The sequence below is a fragment of the Xenopus laevis genome, chromosome 2S (assembly GCF_017654675.1).
Source record: "Xenopus laevis strain J_2021 chromosome 2S, Xenopus_laevis_v10.1, whole genome shotgun sequence".
Taxonomy (NCBI): Eukaryota; Metazoa; Chordata; class Amphibia; order Anura; family Pipidae; genus Xenopus; species Xenopus laevis.
Window position 1 is genome coordinate 20480255 of NC_054374.1, and position 12728 is coordinate 20492982.

Sequence of the window (12728 nt, forward strand, 5' to 3'; positions counted from 1 at the left end):
AAAAAATTAGCATGTTTAATATTTCGATCCAATAGTTCCGACCCGAAAATTCGATTCATGCGAATCGAGTTTTTCGCTAAAAAAAAAAAACCTGAATGTCAGGAAGGCAATTAACATCTCAAAATGGCTCAACTGACCTCTAACATTGACTTGTACATGAACTCGGCAGGTTTTAGGAGGCAAGTATTCGAATTAGGACTGTTTCCTTGGTTGAAGTGTGATAAATCTCACATTCTAATTTACGTTCAAATAGGGGCAGGGTTGGCGGGACACCAGGAAAAAACCTGGTGGGCCCGCCGACTCAGATCCGCGATCTTCAGATGCCTTCCTGCCGTGACTGCATGAAAAATTAAGTGCACACCTGCACACAAGCGCACACTATCAGTGGGGCAGCGCTGGGGCGTTGCGCACACGATCGGCGGCGCACCAGGGGAGTTCGGAGGGGGGCCCTGGACAGAAGTCCCGGTGAGCTCCAGGACCCCCAGTCCAACCCTGAAGGGGGATTACATTTCGAATGAAGAATTTACCTTAATAAACCTGCCCCATAATATCCATCCTCCAACAGAAAGCGGAATAATTGAATACAATTGGATAAACATTCTAATACAAAGGAAGTTTATTATCTGAATAGAAGTGAATATAAAACAGAAAACATAGATTCCAACTTCCAGTTTAAAAGCAGACTTCACAGACAATGTGAGTGAGTGGTAATCAAACTTAATACATAACACACTACTCTCTCGCTACACAGGGTGTGCCAAGGGTCCTGTTACAATAGGAGACACAGCAGGTGCTGCCAGCATAACCTTTATTGTCTGAGCTGGGAGAGAAAAACCTGCATGCCCATTGCCGTGCCATCTTGTCATTAGACAGAGAACAGAGAGATGAGGAAATTCTTACTGGAAAAGAATGCAAGCAGTACAGCTGTTATAACACTGATACCCCCATTCATAACCAAAGTGAAAGGCACTGGATTACCCAAAAAAACGACCACCTGCAAGCCACATTCCTTTACCACCATTATCAAATCTTAAAGTCCACATTTCTCCGGTATGGTCGTTACTTACATTTACTCATGGATTACAGGATTAATTTCTAAACCTCCATGATGCTTTGCCTGTTATGCCATTGATCGCTAGAAAAATGGTTGATATGCTTAACACTTTAAATTCATTCAGTTCTTGTTTCATAAAATACAGAACGACAACAAGGAAAGCTAACCCTGCAGCCGTTGTCACCAAAAATGTATAACCCACTTTCACAAAATAACATTGTGCCCTATTTTAAGATGTAACTTAGAGTTCACCAGCCTAGCTTTAATTTTATACTACAGTCACATTGCCCTATAGAGAAAAAACAAAGGTAAAGCATGTTTTCCTTTGTGTTAAGCGTACATGACAGTTCATTAGCCAGAATATTTAACAGATGCCCTTCCCTGTATTGCCACAGTGTTTCCGAAAAATGGACCATGCATTCTACCTTTTTGGGACCACATAACAGGCTGTTACAGCATTTGCATTCTGCAGGGCAAAGTAAGCAGCTTGGAACACAAAGTAGAATATTTAGAAAAAAAACGATATAGTCTACATGCAAAAAAAACAAAATCGTTGCCCCATCCTCCTGAACATATAGATGAAATGGTTCCATCATATAAGGTGGAGATATATATCCTATACAGTCACTCTCCAACAATAAACTGCGGCGACGTTCTATCGATGACATTCCTGGTTCCACATTTTCAGCAACCAAGGGGCCATAAAATTCCACTTTTTCTAGACTCTCCAGAAAAGACTAATCAAACTAAATGCTTGTTGTGAAGCTTCAGTTTTTCCACGTTTCCATCAGCTCAGCAGTGGGACATTCCAAATTTTACACTGGTATTCGGCGTAAACAAAAAAAAAAAAAAGCAAACACAAAATGTCCTGGTTTGGTTCTGCCGACTGACAAATTCTGACCACTACCACAGCCATCCTACACTGTGCTCTGCCCTTTCCTGCAGTACATTTTTTCAATGAGTTCATTGGGTTTCATCAGAAAAAGTCGCCGCCACACTTCAACTTAGATGGATAGGCATATACTCTGGTCTTCTTGTCTGGATGATTTTTTGCTTGGGCTTGCTCATACCGTCTTCATCCTCCTCGATTTCCAGTTCATTTTCTGGATCGCTCTCACAGACGTGAACCACAACGCTTGGAGTCGTGTCCGTGGCAGCGTGCAATTCATATTGCTCTCCTGAAAGAAAACACGAAACTCTATTGATGATACAAATATTACATATTTCTATATTTCAAGGAACAGTAATGATTAAGAAATTAATTAGGGTAATATAGGTATAAGCAGCTAATGTAAATGCTTTGAACCTTGAACATTAAGGGCCCGTGTGCTTCACTTACTGTGGAATAATGAAGGCAAAAAAAAAAGTTATAAACCCACATTCTTAGTAGTAGTAGCAGCTGTATAGGAATGAAGAAAGAACAATTAAAGGGGTAGCATATCGAACACCAGAACTACTTTTTGCAACTTTTTCAAGTTAAAGGAGAAACAAAACCTTAATAAAAAAAAAACTCCTACCCCCTACCCTACATAGACCCCGCTCCCCCCGGCCTAGCTACCCCCCCGGGCAAATGCCCCTAACTCTTTAATTACCCCTCCGTGCAGATTCTGTCCAGCAGAATTCACAGGCGCCATCTCCAGCCGCTTCGGTAATCTTCAGAATAAGACCGTCGCTTCAGCAATTTTCGTGAGTTTCGCCAAAAAAGTCGCAAAACAGAAAATTGCTCCAATTGTGCATGCGCCGCTTCACCGGTCTCATTACGAAGATTACCGAAGAGAAGAAGATGGTGCCCGGGGGGGGGGGCAGCTAGGCTGGGGGGGAGGGGGGTCTATGTAGGGTAGGGGGGTTGGGGTTTTTTTTTTATTAAGGGTTTGTTTCTCCTTTAAAAGGGTGCTTCCCCTTTAAGGTAACTTTTATCATGTTATAAAACCGCCAAGTCTAAGCAACTTTTCAATTGCTTTTCATTATTTCTTTTTTTTATAGTTTTATAGTTATTTGCCTTTTTCTTCGGACTCTTTGCAACTTTCAAATGGGCGTCGCGGACTCCCTTCTAAAAAAACAAATGCTCTGTAAGGCTACAAATGTATTTGTTACTGTTACTGATCCCTCTATTCAGTCTCTCTCCTATTCATAGTCCAGTCTCTTATTCAAATCAATGCATGGTTGCTAGGGTAATTTGGACCCTAGCTACCAGATTGCTTAAGATGCAAATTGAAGAGCTGCTAAATAACTCAAAAACCTTCAATAATAAAAAGAAATTGCAAATTGTCTCAGAATTTCACTACATAATAATAAAAGTTATCTCAAAGGTGAACAACCCCTTTAACCATGTTATGGATGCATGTCATTAACACCATGAGTGGGTTGCAAAGCTGGTACTCTATTTAATATTTGAATTTATTAATACTTGTATGTTATGTATTCATGATGAAAGAAGGTGAGTGCCAAGCCCAAATGCACATATTCCAATAACATTATACATTTGTTTTGTATAATAAATGGGGTTAATTCCCATAGTAGACAGCTGAGTGGGTTGGTGTTTTCATTATACTTTGCTGCATTTGCTGGAATCCTTCTCCTGAAAAGAGTGTAGCAAATGGCAGACAAAGGGTGCCTTCATTGAATGATGCCATTAATTACCCCTGTCTTCTGTTCAAGAACGTTTCAATGTATTAAATGGGTCGTGGTGACCCACTACTATTTCTGGAGGATCTCCTACTTCTTCCCAGCAATGGAAACTAAGAAATGATGCATCGCTGTAATAATTACATTCAGGGCCTGTATGAATAGGCGGTTAATAATGGCTTAATCCCTCTTCTGGACAGCCATGCTTTGAGTTCCAAACTTGGTTGCATTTGGGAGATTTATTATGTTGCCGCTACATCAGTCTTCAGCTCTTCCACCTCAGAGTGCAATTTGGAATTTTTACTTCCAACAACAATAGCCTCCTTTTACAGAACAGCGGAGATATTCTTTTAGTGACTAAGCACCGGCCAAATTTCCCACATTAGCGCAGGGGAAAAAGTGGTTATTTTGTAATGCTCACCAGGAGATATTTTCCCCTGTATCTCACAGGGGGGTGGGCATGTTCCACAAAATCCATAGTGTCTGGAAATTGTGGAAAAATGTCTAGGTCCAAGATACACAATCTCTAAACTTTTTGTGAAATGTCATATTTTTTTTTAAGTTCATCTTTCCACAGACAGATCACTGTAATGTGCTTAAAGTCAGATCATGCAGTTGCCTTTAACCCTTTCAGCATCAAAGACTGACCATCGGGGAAATTCAATAAAGGGCGAATTTGCGCCTCGGAAGGCTTCACCACACTTCACGCCACTTCATCAGACATTAATTTCATAGCGAACTTTCACTAGCGTTCAGTTTTGCCTAACGAAACGTCTTTACTACACTTGCGTTAAGGTCAATTTGAATAGGGCGGGTACATATACTGTAGGTCACATATATGTCTTCATTAGAGATGTTGGTGCTTGAAGTGGCCACTTTTTATTACAAATTTCCAAGGAAGCAAAATAAAGACAAAAGAGATCCTCTATTGTCCTAGACATGGGCCCACCCTAAAACAAATGTGGCATCCCCCTCAAATGGTTACAAAAATTATTATAAAAAAATAAAAAAATTAACAGTTACAACTTTTAAACACAATCCCAAACGCCAGCGTTTTTTTTCTCTTTTTTTATGACTTTGCGGCTTACAGGATATGATGTCACTGACATAAGATTGAGGAGGATGGAGCTTCACCTTATCAGTTCTCCATATATAAGCTAGCGAAGGAAACTCTGGCGAAGGAGGTAACGTAATGGAAAATTCGCACTTTAGTGCATTTGCGGAGTAACGTTCGCTTGCCTGAGTGAAAATTCGCCTGCCGAAAGGGCTCGAAACTTCGTTAGCGTTAAGCTTTTTTGGTAGTGAATTGTCGTCTTCGCCTGTTATTAAATTGGCTATGTCCCTGCAGATTATATATTTGGCGAATTTTCTCTAGCGACGGCCACTTCGCCCTTTAGTGAATTTGCCCCTATTTCTCCTAACTGCCCCCTGCTTTATGTGGGACAGTCCCAATTTATAGGCTCCATTGTGTAGTCTAGGATAGTTGCTAAAAAATCCTGTTTAAACTGCTATTGTGAGGCTTTGCTCGCCCTATATAAAACTCTGACACAACTAATAGATCAGCAGTATTTATTGGGAAGCATTGCTAATGGCTGGGTGAGAGACATGCCTCGGCAAGACCTCTGGAAATTTTTAGATTAGCAAAATGCAGTGCACAAAATGTAAAAAAATAGCACTGTGTTATGTACTGTAAGATAAATTACCCCTGTCATGAAATGCTGGGGACCTGACTGCCAGATAGCACACACTGTCCAACATCTCTGGACGCAGCCACAGTCCAGCCATCATCAGTATACAAACTGTCAGAACTCTCATGGACACGCACCTGGGCCCAGTTTGGAAATGGCGTACAGCAGGTCATAGTTGATCACAGGACTTGCATCTTCCTTCTGCTTCCAACCCACAGGAGGCGAAGAAGGCGGGGAGATCAGAAACTGCTTCTCTGGATTTGGTGGAGCCAGATGGGGGCTTCCGATGTGCAGCGTCTGGAACAGGACACACAACTGGTCAGTCTACTTTTCATACACAACAATTAACGTAGTACGAGATGCTCCATTATAATGTCAGTAAGATTTAAGGAAGACGCAATGGATGGCAGGTCCGTTTATAACAAATTTTTGCAATAGAAAATATACGGGAAAACAGGGCCGGGCCAAGTCGACCAGGTGCCCTAGGCAAAAGGGCTGGTTGGCCCAGGTCCGGATTTGTGGAAAGGCCACCAAAGCCCAGGCCTAGAGCAGCAGGATTTTAGGGGGCGGCATTCTCCCCAACCACATCCACATTTATTCACAAACACTGGGGATGCTCAGGAGATACAATAGTTTGTTAATATCCTGTGTGCCAATCCCCATTGCTCAGTTTTTGTGTGAATAAACGAGATTGGACGGGGCTACGAACGACAGCAGGCCTGGGGCACCTGGTATGTAAATCCGGCCCTGGGTTGGCCACCTCGCTCCCAACACCCCAGTCTGTGGTGAATGCGTGAATGATGTCGCGCGCATGGGGGGGAGCAGGCGACACAGGGGAGAACGTCAGAGGGGAGAGCAGAGCCCTTGTTCCCTAAGCCCAGATCTGCTGTAATACAGAACATTATTTTTCTGTAAATTTGCCTTCATACCCATATAGAAAATAATTTCCATACCATTAAGCTGTAAATAAATAGTTTAAATTTTAAATAGTTTTAATAAGCAGGATACATTTATGAAGGAGGACGCTGAAAACTATAGGTAAGTCACACTGAAGAAGCCGTGCTCACCTGAGCAAAATACAGCTTTATCTCCTTCCCCAGGAACTCGCTCTTGTGCAGCTGGATCCTGGCCTCAGCCGCAGAGATGGGATTGCTGAAGTTGATCCTCGCCCGCTTGAAGCTCTTAAAATACTGAAAGGTGGCTTCCTTGTCATAGGCCTTAAAGAGCGATTCGAATTTCGTCTGGAAAATAAAACAAATATGAATTTATGAAAAAGCTTCAGAAATGTTTAAAGGAATAAAGTGAATAATTAAGCAACAAATAGTTTACACCATACTAAGTTGCATATTAAATTTTTTTTACCAATCTGGAATATATATTTATTATTTAAGTAAATATTGCCCTTATACATCTCTTGCCTTGATGGTCTGTGTGCTGCCTCAGAGATCATGTGTAGGGATGGGCGAATTTGACCCGTTTCGTCAAAAATTAGCCACTGGCAAAATGTTGCCGACGGGCATTAAAGTCTATGGGCGTCAAAAACAATTTTGTCGCGCGGCGAAATTTTTTGACGCGCGTCTTTTTATTTTGACGCGCAATGCCATACAAGTCTATGGGCGTAATTTTTAAGCGAAACAAGGCGAAAAAATTCGCCCATCCCTAATCACGTGACCAGAATTACTGCATAAACGCCCATCAATTCTACCAATCAGAATTTATTAATAAAATCTAATTTTCTCAACTCGGATGTATTGAATCGAATTTGATTCGAATTAAAAAAAACTCGATTTGAGGTTTTTTTCCTGAAATAAACTCGAATGTCAGAAAGGTTGCAAACATCACCAAATTGATCCCTGGACCTCTCCCATTGACAGTAATTTGGGAGGTTTTAGGTGGCGAATAGTCGAATTCGAGTTCTTAAAGGGCCAGAGTATGATAATTCAAATTAAAACTCGAATTGAGTTTGGATAATTCACCCAAACCCCCCCCCCAAAATTTGAATTTTTACTTCGACCCTTTATTAATTCTGCCCCTAGTAGGGTTGCCACCTGGTCTGTATTTTAACGGCCCAGTCGGTAAAAATGGTGCTTGATGCCAATGTTTTTAATAGGGGTGAAATAGCAAATTATAGGAAATCCGGTATCTTCTGCCAGAAAAGGTGGCAACCCTAGCTCCTAGGTGTAGGGGAGTGGATAGGTGAATATTATTTTTAACGTAGTTAGTAGGGCCCATACAGACAGCAGTCTAATAAACCAAATCCCTGACGGAGGAACCTTGTTAACTAAGTTGTATAGGGGCCATTATATCTGATAATTCAGAAATCTGAAGCTCAGAAGCATTCAGAAACGCCAATAGTATTTGCTTAGTAACCGACAGCTGAATTTAATGGCATTCAGAAACATATGGTCCCAATAAAGCAACTGCCAGTTTTCTGTAACTTTTAAGTGTGCTGCCCTCCCAGTGAGTCTGTGCTGTAATAAGGCTACTTCTGTTGATTTTTCCCTGGGACCATATAGAGGGGGTTCTGCAGTGAGCATTATAAATCACAGCAGCCCCAAATTTCTACTTATTTAAAGAGGTGATGACAAATTTCTATGTGGACTGGGTACGATAAATTAGTATATTTTCCAGCAGAGCAGCTGTCATTTTCCGTCTTGGAAAGGAAAAACAGCTGAGACTTGTGCACCGTGGAAAGAATGTCGCACTAAATACTGAAAAAAATTCCCATCAGCCAAGAATCCCCTGCACAGACCGAGACTGTTCTGTGAAACCGATATTGCCAAGACAGAATGTTCCTAATGCTTAGGGGGGGTCCATTTTGTACACAAGCTCTGTGCACAATAACCAAATTGTATATATACAACACTCCATGTACATGCAAACTCAGCAACATGCACATGTATCCTTAACAATGATCAGTGTAGTCTATTGCATCCATGTAAGTGTAAATGGCCAATGGAAAAATGCACCTTGTTTACAAACAGGGGGTAATTTCATTAAATTAAATTAAAAACATTAAATCAGTTGCTTTCAGACTTACTGGGTTCAACTGAGTTCATCATTCAGTTGCACATACTCTCTGTTAGCTCATAACAAGATTACAGATACAGTAGAACCCCCATTTTACGTTTTTCAGGGGACCAGAAAAAATTGGTGTAAAATCCAGGAAAATGTAAAATCAGGGAAATGTGTCACGCATAACATATAGGTGGGACCACAAAACAACAATGTAAAATGAGGGAAAACTTAAAATCAGGGGATGTAAAATGGGGGTTCTACTGTATATAGAAACATTGGGGTAAAAGTCACCCTGCTATAGTTCCAGGGGTACCCAGGACACAAATAAGCACTCACCCCAAATCTCCCCCTAACTGACCTTCAGACTGGGCCCCCTTAGCTCATAACAAGGTTACAGATATATAGAAACATTGGGGTAAAAGTCACCCTGCTATAGTTCCAGGGGTACCCAGGGCACAAATAAGCACTCACCCCAAATCTTCCCCTAACTGTCCTTCAGACTGGGCCCCCTTAGCTCATAACAAGGTTACAGATATATAGAAACATTGGGGTAACAGTCACCCTGCTATAGTTCCAGGGGTACCCAGGGCACAAATAAGCACTCACCCCAAATCTTCCCCTAACTGTCCTTCAGACTGGGCCCCCTTAGCTCATAACAAGGTTACAGATATATAGAAACATTGGGGTAACAGTCACCCTGCTATAGTTCCAGGGGTACCCAGGGCACAAATAAGCACTCACCCCAAATCTTCCCCTAACTGTCCTTCAGACTGGGCCCCCTTAGCTCATAACAAGGTTACAGATATATAGAAACATTGGGGTAACAGTCACCCTGCTATAGTTCCATGGGTACCCAGGGCACAAATAAGCACTCACCCCAAATCTCCCCCTAACTGGCCTTCAGACTGGGCCCCCTTAGCTCATAACAAGGTTACAGATATATAGAAACATTGGGGTAACAGTCACCCTGCTATAGTTCCAGGGATACCCAGAGCACAAATAAGCACTCACCCCAAATCTCCCCCTAACTGACCTTCAGACTGGGCCCCCTTTGCTCATAACAAGGTTACAGATATATAGAAACATTGGGGTAACAATCACCCTGCTACTAAATAAATCATGCGATCCTTTACTGTGGAATATTTGGAGCAAATACCTGCCTTGTCCTTTAAAACTGTAAACTTACTCATCTCTCTAAGCAAATTGCATTTCGGAAATGTGCCAGAAGAGGGCCCCACACTGCATAATCTGCAATATCTCAGAATATTGTACTCTATGAAATAACCTATCCTTACTGTTTGTTTATAAAGTTGCGGATATGTTCTGCTGCACTCTCCAATGTTAATTATGTGACAGCGTAATATTACAAATATTTATCCAATTACACCAATCAGGATATGTGGCAAAACTGCCAACCTGCAAATATGAGAATTAGAGCCTGGGAAAGTGCAGGTCAGTGTTAGTCAGTGTTCCTGGAAAGCAGCAATGCCACCTGTGCGGGTAATTATACAGTGAGGTTGTCCTGTTACACTCATGCTGACAGTTTGACCAATCAGCAAGCTGCAAGTGATGAAAGGCAACTCATAAAGCTGATTTAGGCAGAAGGTTTATCAAACAAGGGCCATTTCACACACATATATATATATATCTAGTGAATAAAGTACCCCCATTAGGATATTCTAAGTTACCGAGGAGTTTCATGACCATATAAAAACACGAGGCCAAAGGCTGAGTGTTTTTATACAGGTCATGGAACCCCAGGGTAACGTCTTATATCCTCATATTTTGCAACTGGGGGTTCTTTATTTATTATAATACACAAATTTCTGAGTCATGTGACAGAAATGACATCAGAACTCACAGTTTATAACTGATGACATCAGAACTCACCGTTTATAAGGATATAATTTACAGGATATTCATGGTTTTTGTGTATTATATATATATATATATATATATATATATATATATATATATATATATATATATATATATATATATATATATATATATATATATATATATATATAAATAAAAATAACAAAATGAAACCTCACTCCAAGGTCTTTGGTGAAAAAAAGGTGCTTGACTTTATTACAACGTTTCGGCTCCTACACTCGAGCCATCAGGGCTCGAGTGTAGGAGCCGAATCGTTGTAATAAAGTCAAGCACCTTTTTTTCATTAAAGTGGACCTGTCACCCAGACATAAAAAGCTGTATAATAAAAGTCCTTTTCAAATTAAACATGAAATCCAAATTCTTTTTTTTATTAAAGCATTCATAGCTTTTGTAAACTCGTTTAAAAATCTCAGCTGTCAATCAAATATTTCCTGCCCCTCTTCTATGCTTAGGCATAGAGGCGGGGCAAGCAATTACATTCACTTTCCATTCAGCACTTCCTAGATGTCACTGCTCTCCCTACATTCCCCCAGTTCTCTTAAACATTTGATTGTGTAACCAGGGCATGGGGATGGACTTCAGGTCCCCCATTCTGGTGCACAAACAAGATTCTGAGATGATAAAAGGCTTGTCTTAATAACAGTGTCCGCAAAATGGTTCCTGGCTGCTTGCTATAATTTTGAGTTCCCACACTGATGGAAACAATTTTTATATAATATATACAGTGTAATTAAACTTTATTTTGCTTGACTGACATGATAAAATACGATTTAAAAATTTTTTTATTGGGTGACGGGTCCACTTTAAAGACCTTGGAGTGCGTTTTCTTTTTTTTATCAGTCGCTAACAAGATTCCCATAGTGTACTGGAGAAAATGTGCACAATATAGAGACTCCATACAATTTGCTGAAAGTCTAAAGATGCTCCGATGACAAAGTTTAAAGGGTTTAGGGGCTACAGCAGCCAACATTTCCAACCAGACTCTCTAACAAGCCCAGCTCTTATACAGAAAAGGTGCCAGCTTTCAGTTCTCCATAGAGGGAAGCTTTGCCTGCTGAAACCTTATAAATAAGCCATTTTTGGAATTCAAACGTGCATTTACCAAATTACTGCAGAAATGTAAAACGGCACATTCTATAAGCTGGTACCTATTGAAGCAGAACTGCTATGTATCACATACTACAGTAGTTTGTACAATATTGGACAATGTCCCTTTAAGAGGATAAAATGCAGCACGCAAAGCTCACCATCAGAAACACAGCCCGTAGGCAATGCATTCACTTGCGCCGGTTACAAACATTCATGTTTTGTGCAACCGACTCTGCTCCATCTCTGTTTCTTACACATGGATTAAATATTTAAGGGGTGGTTCTTAATTGGTCTTCATTTTTTCTTTTATTTGCCTTCTTCTTCTTCTGACTTTCAAATAGGGGTCACTGACCCCATCTAAAAACAAATGTTCTGTAAGGCTACAAATGTATTGTTATTGCTACTTTTTATTTCTCATCTTTCGGTTAAGGCCTCTCCTATTCATATTCTAGTCTCTTCTTCAAATCAATGCATGGTTGCTAGGGCAATTTGGAGCCTAGCAACCAGATTGCTGAAATTGCAAACCGGAGCGCTGCTGAATAAAAAGCTAAATAACTAAAAAAACATAAATAATAATAAAGAAAACCCAATTGCAAATTGTTTTATCATTCTCTATTTCCTACTGAAAAGTAACCCCTTTATGCATGATACAAAGTAACCAGCACAAGAACTGCCTGTCCTTACATCTCACACATAAGCAAAATCGTATCACTCTACAAGTGGAGGAAAGGAAAGACAACAGTAAACACTGCAATTTCCCTGTATAACAAATAGCCAGAGACACATACTAATCCTTCTGCCCATACGAGCTTCTGATCTAACAGATACAATAAAGCTTTGCTGTACAGAACAGAAGCTTGTAAGACTGCATTAATACAGCCTTTAGGGTCAGGGCACACGCTCAGATTTGGGGAGATTAGTCGCCCGGCGACAAATCTAATCTTCTTCGGGGCGACTAATCTCCCTGAACTGCTTCCCGCCGGCTAGGATGTAAATCGCCGGCGGGATGGCACTCGGATCGCTTCGTTTTTCCAAAGTCGCCCAAAGTTGCCTCACGTAGAAACTTTGGGCGACTTCGGAAAACAAAGCGCTCTGAGTGCCATCCCGCCGGCGATTTACATTTTAGCCAGCAGGAGGCAGTTCTGGGAGATTCATCGCCCCGATGATTAGATTTGTCGCCGGGCGACTAATCTCCCCAAATCTGAGCGTGTGCCCTGACCATTAAGCTATAGCTGTACAGGTATGGGAGCTCCGAATTACGGAAAGGTAGTCTCCCATAGACTCCATTTTATCCAAATAATTTTAAAAAATAATTTCCTTTTTCGCTGTAATAATAGAACAGTGCCTTGTACTTG

At 40.9% G+C, this 12728-nt stretch overlaps 1 protein-coding gene across 2 annotated transcripts in view; it reads right to left on the reverse strand.

The window, feature by feature from the left end:
* Positions 1–598: 598 nt before the first annotated feature.
* rcan1.S (regulator of calcineurin 1 S homeolog) overlaps positions 599–12728 on the reverse strand; it is a 78207-nt gene continuing 66077 nt past the window's right edge. For both annotated transcript variants that reach the window (NM_001087192.1, XM_018248067.2), the window contains exons 2-4: positions 6435–6608; positions 5505–5664; positions 599–2232 (exon numbers count right to left, since the gene is read on the reverse strand). In NM_001087192.1, coding sequence (NP_001080661.1) covers positions 2054–2232; positions 5505–5664; positions 6435–6608 — 513 coding nt within the window. In that variant the 3' untranslated portion in view covers positions 599–2053. The remainder of the gene's footprint in view (positions 2233–5504; positions 5665–6434; positions 6609–12728) is intronic.